Consider the following 13,715-nt stretch of genomic DNA (forward strand, 5'->3'; position numbering starts at 1 on the left):
GGTTTGCTCCTAGCATCTGGCAGTCCAGGCCATGCTTGCCGCTAAGTTGGCCACTTACGCATCGCCACAAAAGGGGAAATGAATGCATTGTCAAAACAGAGGCTATGGGTTTGCATAAAAGCGGCAGATTTAGAAATAATGACTGTAATTTACACAGAAAAGCAACACATCTCACCATAGCAGGGAAAATTATGTCCAGCTGAGCTGTGTGCCAGCTACAGCTTGCTGCTCAGGTGCTGCTGACGGGCAATGCTAAAAATCCTTGCTCTCCCCCTCCTATTTTTCTTTATCTTTACACCGAACTAGATAGTCCTCCCAACAGAGGACACCTTCCAACAGAGGGTGCCTGATAGCCTCTCAAAGAGCCTGAATAGTAGAACAGATGGCCACCAAAGCTGTCTCTTTCCAACTTCATCTCCTCCCACAAATACAGTGGAACCTCGGTTTGTCAACTGAGGTGGAATGGGCGGTCAGCAATTTCAATCGAGAAAATGGATAAACGCACCTCAGAAGCTGTTCTATTTCTGAGGCACGTTCAAAAACGGAAGCATTCACTTCTGGGTTTTCAACGTTAGGGTTCTGAATCATTCAGCTTCCAAGACCTTGAAAACAGAGGTTCCACTGTACATCCTAAAACATCTCTATACCCCCTGCATGCTTGCAATTCTTTAAACCTAGGAACACAGAAGAACAGGGAAAGCTGCCTTCCTCTAAGTCAGGCCACTGGTGCAACCATCTCAGAATAAACTCTGGCAGTGGTTCTCTGAGGCAGGGGTCTCTCATAGCCCTATCTGGAGATACCAGGGATTGAACCTAGGACCTTTGGGATACAAAGCATATGCTCTCTCACTGTATTATGGTCCTTCTCCTATAAAGCTGTGATGAATGAATGAAAAGAAGGTATGTCTCTCCTCATAGTGGGCTATCACATGATCATATCCAACAATTCTGCAAATCTTAATTTCAGCAGCAACTAGGACAAATTGTGGGGAATGGGAACATATACTGTACTTTGAATAAACACACTTGCATGATATGCCAAGGAAATTACAGACCCTGAATTGTATCCAGTGCTACTCAGAGTAAACCCACCAAAAGGAATGAATTTGTTAGTCATGTCCATTAATTTCAGTGATCTACTCTGGGTAGGACAAAACATTGGATACGGTCCCCTTTCACTTACTAGTCCACACTTAGAACACAATTACAAAATCATCATCATCATCATCATCAAACATCCGCAGCAGTTGGATGAAAGAAATACAGTGGAAGGATACTATGATCTTGCAGACATGGGGCCTACACGCTTATAATAATGCAGCTGTCACTGCAAGTTATGCAATGAGGGGAACACGTTCAATTGATTTAAAATCAATTCACAGAGCAACTTTCACAAGATTCATATCTTATTTCATTAGCAGCCCTGGGGGTACTGCAGTCATATCATTTTACTTGAGCCTTAAGTGCAGCACAAAGTACGGAATGCAAAAACACTAAATCAAATGCAGCAGTCAGAAGGGAGATTCATTTTGCAATGGCAAGACTTCTTGGGGAGACAGTCATGAAAGAATTCACCAAGTCTTGTCCCTGAAGACAGTGAGGTTTAGCATGTATAGGAGGACACTGGGGATCAGTTGACCTTCACTCACCACTAGTGCAAAGTTGACCCTCACTAGTTGTGCAAAGATTCATCTGCTGTGTGAAAATTCTCTTACCTCCCTCCCTCTCACTTGCTCCCAATGGCCATTGTTAAGACTCTTTTCTGGCGGCTTGCATGTTTCCCTTGGGAAGTAAACAACATCTTGCAAGAGTGGTTTAATACTGGTGCCTTACCTTGCAGGTGCACAAAACTGCATAACAGCACTTTGGTGGGTGCAGAGAATAAGCCCTCCCTTTTCCTGGGTCTGGGGCCTTTCGAGGGCCACTCCTCCCATTAGATGAGGTGAGGCAGTCAATTTTAGGGCGCCATTAGAACGTAAGAAGCACCCTGCTGGATCAGATCAAAGTTCTACCTAGTCCAGCCTCCCGTTTCCCACAGTGGCCAGGGGCCCACACAGAGATGATAAAGCGAGTTTGGCTTGGCTTGGCTTAATGCTGTCTTTTTGTCCTCTTGTCACCCATTTGAATCCCTGGCTGCTGTACCAAAATGTTTGGCAGCTGCTGCTTGAAGAGCTAGGCAGCTCAGCTGGAGAGGGAAATGTGCAGGTCAAGGAACCTGTTGCCAGCTGAGGGGAGGAGAGAGAGTGAAAGTGAGAGAAGGAGACAGAGAGAGAGAGAGAGAGAGAGAGAGAGAGGAAGAAAGGAAGGAAGGAAGAAAGGAAGGAAGGAAGAAGAGCAGCAGGAGAAGGGCATGGCAACACATTACGATTAAGCCAAGGTACCCACTTCAGATTTAACAATAAACCACAAACCATTATTTTTAAGAGTGCAAATATGGAGACCTGTCTATGATGGTCATTACACAAGCTTCTAAAGAAGAAAAATATTTGTGTCCCCCCCCCCCCATTTTTCTTACCCAAATCTGCAGCTTAATTCTTTTTTCGTTTTTGAAAACCGTCTTGACTTTGAAATCGATCCCAACGGTGCTGACAAAAGCCGAGGTAAAAGAATCGTCGGCATAACGGAACAAAAAAGAGGTTTTCCCAACGCTGCTGTTTCCAATGATGAGCAGTTTGAACATGTAATCAAAGTTCTGGTCTGATGTGTCCTTCTGGCCAAACCTGGCATCTTGCGTAGCGGCCATCTGTAATAATTTTCAGAAAGAAAATAATTTTCAGAAGGGGAAGAGAGAGGGTTATTTTTTTGTGATTTATCTTTTACGTTCACATCATGTAAGTCCAAAGTGCTTGCATTTAATTGAGCTCCTCAGTGTTGCATACCATAATATTAGAGGACAAATTTAATGAGGTCCTAAACTATTCCCCAACCCTCCTGGTAATCCAGCTATAAACTTAAGTGCTGACCAGTGCTGAAAATGTCTCCAAAAGAGCACCATCACGACTCACTTAGCAGAGTATGAAACAAGCTCCCCATTCGCAGAAATGTTAAAGAACCTTCCCTCAAGTGGCAGCACTGCAGTCAAAATTAATAGCTGTGGAAAGCAGTACAGCCCCTCGTAATTCAAGTCAGGGGAGGATGAAATGGAAAAGCACTTCAGGGGTTAAAAAAATAGGTAGGGTGGAAGGTAGGAAGCAAAATGTTTTTTTCTCATTAGCTTTGTATTGCAAAACTAATCCAGTTTCAGGTCTGTGGGTTAACTACTGGCCTTGCTTACAAACAGCACTGCTTTTTAATAATACAGTGTTTTACAACATTTGTATCCTGTCCTTCCTCCAAGGATCCCGGGGACAGCTTACAACGGTTTTCCTCCATGACCACTGTGAAGTAGGTTAGTCTGAGGGGGTTGTGAGGCTGAAGCTCACCTAGTGGACTTTGTGGGTGAAAGAGGATTTGAATCCAAGATTTCCCAAGTCCTAGTCCAACATCCTGATGATTAGAAAGTTAGACTACTACATTCCAGCCACTACACAATAATGCAATTATTTCAAATAATTTGCTGGTATCCTTTTTATTACTAAATCGTATCTCTGCAGCTCTATGTAGAACGAACATTGCGAAGGCTCAGGCTGCATGGCGGCTACAGTCCTGCGCACAATTACTGGAGGGGGGGGAGTCCCATTGAACTCATTGAAGCTGACTTTCAAGTAGATGTGTACAAGGTCAGGCAGCCAGAAAAATCTTGACCTGGTCCCATGCTGTTTGGCATCTTCTTGCCTCATCCTCTGGAGCCAGTATAGTGGCTGGAGTGATGGATTCAGACATGGGAGACTTTTCAGTCTAATTTAAAACTAATTATTTCAGTCACAACAACACAACATTAGTTCTAATGTTGTCAGCAGGAAATTAAACTTGGTTCTATGGGCCGAGCCCAGACTAAGTTGGTTGCACTTAGGCTGCCGTCCTAACCCCACTTACCCGGGGCTTAAGTTACATCAAGATTTAACTTGTTCCATCTATTTCAATGGAAACAATCAAGTCTGAGAATGTATTTCATCACAGCACACACTGTATTTTCTTGCATTACACTAAAATACAAATTGAACAGGCTAAGCTAGAACAGGTACCAAGTGGTGTGGAGGGCACTTGCGGAGGAGATGTTGGGGTTGGATTTTTTTCAAGTGTTCTCTCCAGCCTTTCAATTCTGCTTGAATGCATAATGGGCCTTATCCTCCTTTTAAAAGTACAGCTTGTCTGATAATATTTCATATAGAGGGTGGGGAGTTTGGATCACTGGCTGGTGTTACGAGACAAATGAATTGAAGAGCACTTCAAAGAATGGAGTTGCAGTGTGTGTGTATATATAAAAAAATTATTCATGACAGTCTCTGATTCAGGAATTCCTGCTGCTATCACTACACGGAAGCAGACTCCCACTCATCTCTTTGATTAAACATAACCACTCCCATCTGAAGGCTTGCTATGCTTCCTTTTACTTTTCCTCAATTACGAAGAGCCTGGTGTGTTCAGAGGCATCATAAAGGCCTCCCAGTCCCGTCACTTGGCAGTAACTGCCAATTTCATTTCCTTGTGCTATTCTTCTTACTAAAATCTTCCGTACATTATGGTCAGATGGAGAGGCAGAACTGAGTAGCCCCAATGAGTGGATGAGATGGTGGAAGGTGTGGTTTTAAAGGACAGCACAAAATTAGAGGGTGGAATGTAGAGAATGAGTGGAATGTGGTTATCTCTGAGTGTAAATTCTATAAGAAGGACTGGGAGGGATGTACTAGATGCAGTATTACTCAGCACGTGAATGAGAACATAGAGCCAAACAAGCCTGTAATTCCGAATGAGACAGGCAGACTCCTCCACAGAATCATTCTGGGCTCCAAAAGTAATTTAGTACTGGGGACATACTATCCCCAGCTCTCCTGAACAAAATGCCTAGGGTGATCTTAAGGTAGAGTAGGGGGGGGGAGCGGCATCCAAAGGAGAGCATCTTGTGGCAAACAGTAGCTTCAATTACCCTCATATTGACTGGGTAAATATTCTGGCCACTACAAAAGGGTGACATTTCTAGATGCCCTAAAATGACTGTGCCCAAGAACAGTTGGTCATGGAACCAATCCAAGGGGAGATGGACTTGAGCTCAATCCTAAGAAGGCACCTCAGTTGTGTGTGAGATGTAGTACATGTGAACCAAATGATGTCCAGTTCTGGGCACCACAGTTTAAGAAGTGTATTGACAAGTTGGAGCGTGTGCAGAGGAGGGTGACCATGATGATCAAGAGTCAGAACACCAAGCTTTATGAGGGAGTTGGGTATGTTTAGCCTGGATAAGAGGAGACTGAGAGAAGATATGATAGCCATCTTCAGATATTTAAAGAGCTGTCACATGGAAGATGGAGTAACCAATAGATTCAAGTTAAAAGGAGAGAGATGCCGATGGAACATCATATAAAAATTTCTGGCAGTAAGAGCTGTTTGACTACCTTGGAAGGTGATGGAATCTCCTTCATTGGAGGTTTTAAAACAGAGGCTGGATGGCCATCTGTCAGAGATTCTTTAGCTTGGATTCCTGCATTGCAGGCAGTTGGACTAGCTGACACTTGGGGTCCCTTCCAAGTTTGCAATTCCATGATTCTATGACAAAAAAGTCAGAGCATTCTGAATTAAGCTGAACACAGGACACATTGATTTTCCTTGCTCCATAAAAGGAATGAGGCCACCACCTACCCCGCCCCTTGTAGGGCATTCCGTTAAAGGAATCCGGTGGTTGTGGATCCTGTCCGATGCCCTACCGGTGGCTAGGGCCATGGCACGACCCCTGGTGACATCAGGGGAAGCTTCCAGTTGTATTTGCATCAACAAGCTCCTCCCACTGTTTGTTAACCTTCAAAGACTCCAGCTGCACAGTTGGGGTCAAATATAGGTTGTTTGAGCCAATGCCTAAGCCAATACCACTCACATGCTGTAACCAATAAAAGTTGTGGCCTACTTTAGCCTGTTAACCTAAAATACATGTGTCCTTGTGTCTTATTTTACCACTACGCAGGTGGGGGGTCCTCAATTCACAAAAGGAATGACCAAGAGCCTGCTTTAAGCCACTAATTTTTCCTTTGAAGCCCCACTCTTATCTGCCCCACCACACCTGACATCATGTTTGGTGTAAAGTGTGGGGTGGGTGGGTGTAGCTTCTCAAAACAGCCTGGTGTGCCAAGTTTCAGTTGTTCCCATCCCTAATACTGAAGAACAAGACTTTGCTGAAGAGGAATCATAGCTGCAAAGGTAAGTCATAGCTAATAACCTTTTAAGAGTCCTTTAACAATGTCATTAAGTATGTGGATAAGCTGATCAAGTAAATATTGTGTACTTTGATTTTCAGAAAGCTTTTGAAAAAGTCCGTCACCAAAGACACATAAGCTTAGCAGTCATGAGATAAGAAAACAAGGTCAGTAACTTGGTAAAGCATAGGCAGCATAGTAGGAAGAAACGGATAGTTCTAGCAATGCCGGGATGAATTGAATTGAATTTTTTATTATTACAGTCACAGACCAGTTCCAGCTCACAATATCAGGAAAATCATAAAACACATTGGGGGATGTATTAAAGGGGTTTGCCAAAGATTAGCATTGGGACAAGCACCTTTTAACTTGTTCTCAAATGGCCTGGAGCTAGGAGTGAACAGTGTGGGGGCCAAGTTTGCTGATGATATCAAATTGTTCAGGGTGATTAAAACAAAAGGGAATTGTGAAAAGCTCCAAAAAGAACTCTCCCAGCCTGGTCAGTGGGCATTAAAATGGAAAACATGATTCAATGTCAGCAAATTGAAAGGGATGCACTTTGGGGGTGAGGAATCCTAATCACATTTGCACTAATCAGGTCTGAATTGGTAGTGACTGACCGGGAAAGTCATCTTGGGATCACGGTGGATAGCTGGATGGAAATGTTGACTCAGTCTTTTGGATGCCACAAATAAGAAAGAGTATATGCTCTGTATCACACCATTAGTGATGGCTCTGTTGGATTCAGTTTTTCCCCCTCCTCTGGATTTTAATGTGTGCAGGGTCCATGTCAGATGTTTCATCTCCAAACAAAGAAGCCCCAACTACCCTCTAGGTAAACTTGGTTATGTGAGAGCAGTTAAGATGAGGGAATTCTTTTATGACATCACAGATGGTTCTTTCTACCAACTACCATCACTTGGATGCCAGCCACCACATTTCAGCTCCCAGTAAATGAGCAATCTATTTCTGAATGATGACTCACCCTGCCCCTTTTCTGGGCATGGGATGGACACAAGGGGGTGGGGTAGAAATCCTAAGCTCAACTTACCATCGATGGCCTGCATGTGCAAATGGACTGTCACACATCAAACACTACAGAAGGAGCTGCTCTGTCCCACACACAATGGTTTCCATGAAGGAAACTCACATGTTCATCTGAAAGTTGTCAAGCCCAGTAAACACATGTATATGTAAATAGGCCTGTCATCAACCAGTGAAGAAATGTCCTGGGAAAATAAGATCATATCCTCACTTTTCATTTAAAGCACAATATCACTTTCTCTCAGTTCTCCCAAAGCATCCTGGGAACTGTAGGTACTGAGAATTGTTAGGAGATTCCCCTTACAGAACTACAATTCCCTGAGTTCCCTGAAAATAAATATTGGCTGTTCAACCACTCTGAGAACTGCAACTCAGTGAGAAGAGGGATCTTCTAACAACTCTCAGCATCCTGGGTTCCTGGGATTCTTTGGGGGAAACCATGACTGCTAAAGTGGTATAACAGTGTATTAAATGTATGGTGTGGTTGTGACCTAAGACAGATTGTTTTCTATCTCTAAGATTCCCAGGTGCTTTGAACAGCCCATGTCGTGTCCTACCTATGGTGACACATTGCCGAGACAAGCGAAAGGGCTTTCTCAGTGGCCACACCTAAACTGTGGCATACTTGCCCCATGAAGCTGAAGGAGTTTGTTGCCTTCTGCCAAATAGCAAATAGGCTTTTTATTATTATTCTGAAAGGCGTTTGCCTTGCTGTGCAGAATACTGCGTTCATCTGTTATGCCTCCCTTTACAGAATTTTGTTTGACGTGGTTGTTTTATTGCAAATTTAATTGTCGCAAGCCACCCTGAGTGATGTGTGTGCAATCAAAGGTGGGGTAAAATTCCTTCTGCTGAGGAAAAGAAAGGAAATGCTGCTTCCAGAGAAAACGAGGGCAGGCAAAGGATCAGTGCAGTCTGAGTCAGCTAATAAGGCCAGAAGTGCAGGAATCCGAAACGATGGGAAATAGAACCCAGCCAGTCTTTGGGATTTGGGCACTTCCTGACATTGGCTTTCCCCATCCGACTGCACTGCTTTGGCAGGTGTTTAACACTAACTGCGTGAATGGGGAATGTGATGTGTGGAAGTACCTCAAATCCACTAGCATGTACATTGGTTGTGAAATCCACTGTAGTGTAGTGGTTAGAGTGTGAGGCTAGGAACTGGAAGGCCTAGGTTCAAATCCCCACTGAGCCACAAAGCTTATTGGGTGACCTTGGGCCAGTCACTCACACTCAGTCTCTTACACCACAGGATTCTTGAGAGGATAAAACGCAGGAGAGGAAAGATGCCACCCTGAGCTTCTTGAAGGAAAGGTGGGGTATGAATGATATAAACAGGTATTTTCAATTTAATTCCACAAGCCATATACATCTATAGAACAGAGAATTGATTATCTATGTAACAAAAAGCATTTTTGGGGGGCAGGGATAGTAGTCAACTAAGGTTGCAGTCTTATACTCACTTACCTGGAAATAAGCCCCAGTGAAATAAATTGTGCTTATATCTGAGTAGACACACATAGGATCCCACAGTCAAAGCTTCTTTTCACTAACAAATTAAAGTGAGTCTAAGGAGATAACTAGTTTAACTAATCCTACAGCCTCTTCTGCAAAGTCTGCAACACTCAGTCAGAAAAGAAAATCCATCAGAAACTTCCAAACCACCAGAGAACAAAAGAATGGAACCTGGAATTGCTTAAAGGTTTATTCAGAATTATTCTAGACATATTCAGCAGGAGGGAGGGGGAGGAGGAAGCATTTTTATTTGTGGACTTTAAATGCTAATCTGAAGTACTCTGCTTGATTGCATTTTCATATCTCAGAGAATCCTTGATGCTCTGTAATTATAATTATGGAAGAGACATGGAAAAAAATACATTATTAGTCCACCTCAATGCTGCCGCCCCTCACAGCTTTGTTTTTGACAGCTTTGCTGCTACCTTTACATATATATAATTAGCTCTTTTGCTGCTTAGGGAAGGGGGGGGGGGCAAAGCAGATCTTTCCATCTTGAAATGTCAGATTAAGATTATAACATCCATACATAATGTCCAAACAGAATAGATGATAAGGCAATGCAAAATTAAATATTTCAGCCCAATTTTTTTTATCTGTACTACCTTACAACCACAGTTCTGTTTGTACAAACCTACGCAGCCCAATCTTATACTTTGTTACTCAGAAGTAAGTTCAGTTGAATTCAATATGACCTACATTCAAGTAACAGTGTATGGTTGCAGTCCTGCTGCCCTATCCTATGCCTGGTTCCCAAAATAAGTCCAACTGAGTTCATCGAGTCTTATTCCTAAGTAAGTTTTCTCAATAGACAAAACCTGCGTAACTAATCCTGCAGCAAACTCACCTTTAATTCTGATTAAAAACATCTTTACTCTTTCAACAAATAAGCAAGGTTTCTAGTTTTGTCAGGACACAGGATGAAATGTTTAAAATACAATGATATAGCAGAGATAATGGGATGTCAGCATGTAGCATAATATGGGCTAGTGATTCGGACGAGATGGTTATTTACCTTTCATAATCAAGCATGCCCAACCATTTACAGAGGTGCTGTATAAGGGAACACTGAGATTTTGATATATATATATCTTTAAGATTTCACTTTTTTTTGCAATTGGAAAGAGTAAATGTTAAAACCTGCATTATAGAAGGGGGAAACACACTTGCTAAATCAATGTATTGTAAAAACCCAACAGCTCAGAATGAAAGTGTAAAGATTTGGTGGCCAAATTTCTAATACCAAAATGATGGATGTTTATCAGTGTGAGTATTGTTGAGTTGCCATTCAAATGACAGTTGTAATAATGGTCATTTAGTATAACCCAACAAATGGGAGTAAATTATTGTGACTTGATAAAAAATGCATACCTTTGTACATTACAAACACCTGGACTTTATTTTGTTTCTTCAGTCTGGATAGTGAGAGCTTCCACATAAAAGCATCTTCAAGAGTGATACTCTCAGTTTCTTCTGAGCTACATATCATTCTTAGTTCCAGAATGACAATATTCCCATAACTGCTATTTTCCCCTTCTAAGACTCATTACATATTGACTTATGATTATTGCTGCTATTTTCTTACCTTGATGTGCCTATGATCAGAGACTCATTGCTTTCAAAACTTACACAATGCAAAAGAATTTAGGGATCACAGGTTTACATGATCCCTCAGGCAAAATATATATCACATCATCAAAAGCAACTTAACAGAAGATCTAACATTAAGGCTTCAATTGGGTACCTAACTTTTGAGTAAACCTGCACAGGACTGCACTGTTAGCTAGCATGAAGAACAAACCTGCGAATCTTTACTCATGAGTAAGTCCTGCTATGCTCAGTGTGTGAGGAGAGGAAGGATTACACCCTAGTAAATGTGTTTAGGATTGCACCCCTAATGCTGGAGATTTAGTGTGCTCTTAAGAAAATAACCCATCATACAAAACTGCAATAACAGAAACCCATTTCCCCCTGGTGTTATTATGCTAATACCATGGGGGAATGGGCTTATGTTGGGTTGCTGCTGCTTCTTTTCTTTTCACGAAACCTCCAACATTACGCCTGCAATCCTTAACATGCTCTGTGTGCTCTGCTGTCGCCCTGGATCTTTAACACTCACCCTCTTGGAAGAGGAAATGGTGTTGTCAGGGGAAAGGCGTTTGCTAGCTGGCTTGGATTCACTCAGTAAGCGATGCTTGAGTTGTTGACGCCTCGCCTTTCCTCCCTGCCCAGTGAAGCCACAACCAAGATCCGTGTGACCAGAGATTTATTTTGCCGTGTGTGTCTGAGTGTGTGTTAAATAACAACATATGACAATCTGTGCCTAGTGCAGCACCCCTCCCTCTTCGAAAGAAACAACAACCCATCTAAAGATGACCAGCAGCGATCGCACAACAACCGAGTGACTTTAGGAGAGGGGCGCGCGCTCTGCCTGTCTCTCGTGCGCGTACCCGCCATCTCAACCCGCCCCCCCCCCGTTAGCCACTACCCTTTCCCTGAGCGCGCGCGCAGAGTTCCGCGGGGCTTGCTTGCGGCTCCCCTTCGGTCTGTTATCACTCACCTGCACAGGAGCTTCGTGCCTCATGGTTCAGCCGCGCGCCCTGTCCTTTCCCCTCGGCCGCTGAGGTCTCACAGGCAAGCGGGAGAAGCAGCAGCAGCAGTCGTGGCCAACCCCGTCTACACGCCACGCACCCAGGCACAGAGAGACACACGCGCCCGGCGCGTCAGCAGCAGCAGCAGCAACAACACGCTCGCCTCGCAGCCCAGCAGACAATTCAGCACCGCGGAGCTGTCCACCCGGCCTCCCCTGCCGCGCCTTGGCCCAGCGCCCCTCGCGGCGGCCGGTGGGAGCTGTAGTGCGAGCAGCCGCGCGTCCCAGGCCAGGGTCCAATGGAAAGCGGAGGGAGCCAGGACTACAAGTCCCAGGGACTCTCGCTTCCGCCGCCGCCGCCCGGAGCTCCACCCCCTCCCTCGAGGAGGCGGCTCCATGGAAACGGGGCGCGGGGGGGGGGCAGCTCTGCGGCCGCGAGTTTGCGCGCTGTTGGGCGAAAGTTTCTGCGCTTTCTCTAGGCGATGCTAGGAGAACCCGACGAAGGAAAATAGGCAATAAATGCAATTCCCACCCCGCAAACAGAGAGAGGAGAAAATGCAAAGCCCGCCTCGCCCGTTTAAAGCCACCTTTCCCTTGTTTTAACTACTGCTTCTCAAAGAAAAGAGAAGCGGGCAGCTTCCAAGATGTTTGCTATATATATTTTCCCCCCCCTGGTGTCGCGGTTGGAACTCATTTGCTAGGACGGCAGAGAGAGCGAGAGATCAGGCCGGTTGGGTGTTTTGCTTTGGACTCCATACTGGCGAGTCCTTTTCGTTAGCGGCGGCGATGCTCGTCAGCTGTTTCAAGGAAGTATTTGAAAAGAGGGGCGTGGAGGAGCCCACAGCGCTCTTACCTTGCCGTAGATTTCCATCGAGATCTCGCCCAGGCGACGTAGCACCAGCCAGAGAGACCCGTCCACACAGAGAGCGGGAGAGGGAGATCCTCGTGGGGGAAGCGACGGCCCCTGAGACGGCTGGTGGCGTCGGGAGGCCGGGCAGAGAGCGCGCTTGCTTTGCCTTCTTCCCCCGCCCCACCGCCCGGCAGGTGGAGGAAGCGTTATTAAGCGACGCCAAACGCAGAGCTGAGTTTCCTAGCAGCGCTATTAACACGAGCGCGCGATCCGCCTGAGCCTCCCTTTGGGCACTTTTGGAAATTTCGCATTAATTAACTCTGATCCAGAAGAACAGCAGGTGAAGGAGGCCGAGGGAGGAGTGGGGCGTGTGTGTGTGTGTAGCAGAAGCAACCAAGTTATATAAAATGCCTAACAAAACAAAGCAGTGCAGCAGAGACGAGGCTGGAGAATTAATTAAGCCCGTCTCTGGCTGATCTGGTTGCAAAGCAGGCTTGGAAGTTAGTCTCGTGGGTGGGTGTTTCTGTGACCCGTTAGACAAGCGGTAGGAAGACTTCAGGCATTTGTATTCCTACATTGTAGGGGGTTGGACTAGATGACCCTTGGGGACCTTCCAACCATATGATTCTATTTTACTATATTCCATGTTGGATACCTATCTAGACGCAGGTGGCACTGTGGGTTAAACCACAGAGCCTAGGACTTGCCGATCAGAAGGTTGGCGGTTCAAATCCCCGTGACGGGGTGAGCTCCCGTTGCTCAGTCCCTGCTCCTGCCAACCTAGCAGTTCAAAAGCTTGTCAATGTGCAAGTAGATAAATAGGTACTGCTCCGGCGGGAAGGTAAACGGTGTTTCCGTGTGCTGCTCTGGTTCACCAGAAGCGGCTTAGTCATGCTGGCCACATGACCCGGAAGCTGTATGCCGGCTCACTCGGCCAATAAAGCGAGATGAGCGCCACAACCCCAGAGTTGGTCACAACTGGACCTAATGGTCAGGGGTCCCTTTACCTTTACCTATCTAGACAGCTGGAGGACTTATATTTCTTTATCTGGTTAACAAGAAGTATGCATTGATGGTTACTGTATCTGTAATAGGAACAGATATTTTTGTTGTTATTAGTATTAGTTAGATATTTTTTATTTTTGTTTTATTGCCCCCATCATTTTTCTTCCACCTTCCTTTGATAAATTTAATAATGATAATAATGCACCTGTTTAGACTTGATTGACTGCAGATCCCTAGCATATGTCCTAGCGTATGTTCACTGTTTGTTGAAGGATGCTCACCTGCCACTCACTCTTTGTATGCTGAATGCGTTGGGGGTAGAGATGGCATAGAGAAAAGTGTGTGAGTGAAAGATACTGACAGGGGCACAGGTATATATACTGGTCAACACTGGCATAGAAAAAACAAGTTCTGTGTAAAATAGGCA

General features: G+C 44.8%; 1 protein-coding gene across 4 annotated transcripts in view; it reads right to left on the minus strand.

Annotated features, from left to right (window-relative positions):
- The window catches only part of RAB3C (RAB3C, member RAS oncogene family), a 114,088-nt gene extending 101,534 nt beyond the window's left edge, over positions 1-12,554 (minus strand). Inside the window, exons 1-2 of one of the 4 annotated variants that reach the window (XM_083404353.1) lie at positions 12,287-12,554; positions 2,516-2,743 (exon numbers count right to left, since the gene is read on the minus strand). In XM_083404353.1, the coding sequence (XP_083260479.1) occupies positions 2,516-2,743; positions 12,287-12,304 (246 nt within the window). In that variant the 5' untranslated portion in view covers positions 12,305-12,554. Of the gene's footprint in view, positions 1-2,515; positions 2,744-6,904; positions 7,152-11,403; positions 11,730-12,286 lie in introns of those variants that run through there. The other 3 variants (XM_083404352.1, XM_083404351.1, XM_083404354.1) reach the window with 3 other exon arrangements.
- Positions 12,555-13,715: the final 1,161 nt, after the last annotated feature.

Source organism: Podarcis tiliguerta, assembly GCF_965153285.1.
Source record: "Podarcis tiliguerta genome assembly, chromosome: 11".
NCBI lineage: Eukaryota > Metazoa > Chordata > Lepidosauria > Squamata > Lacertidae > Podarcis > Podarcis tiliguerta.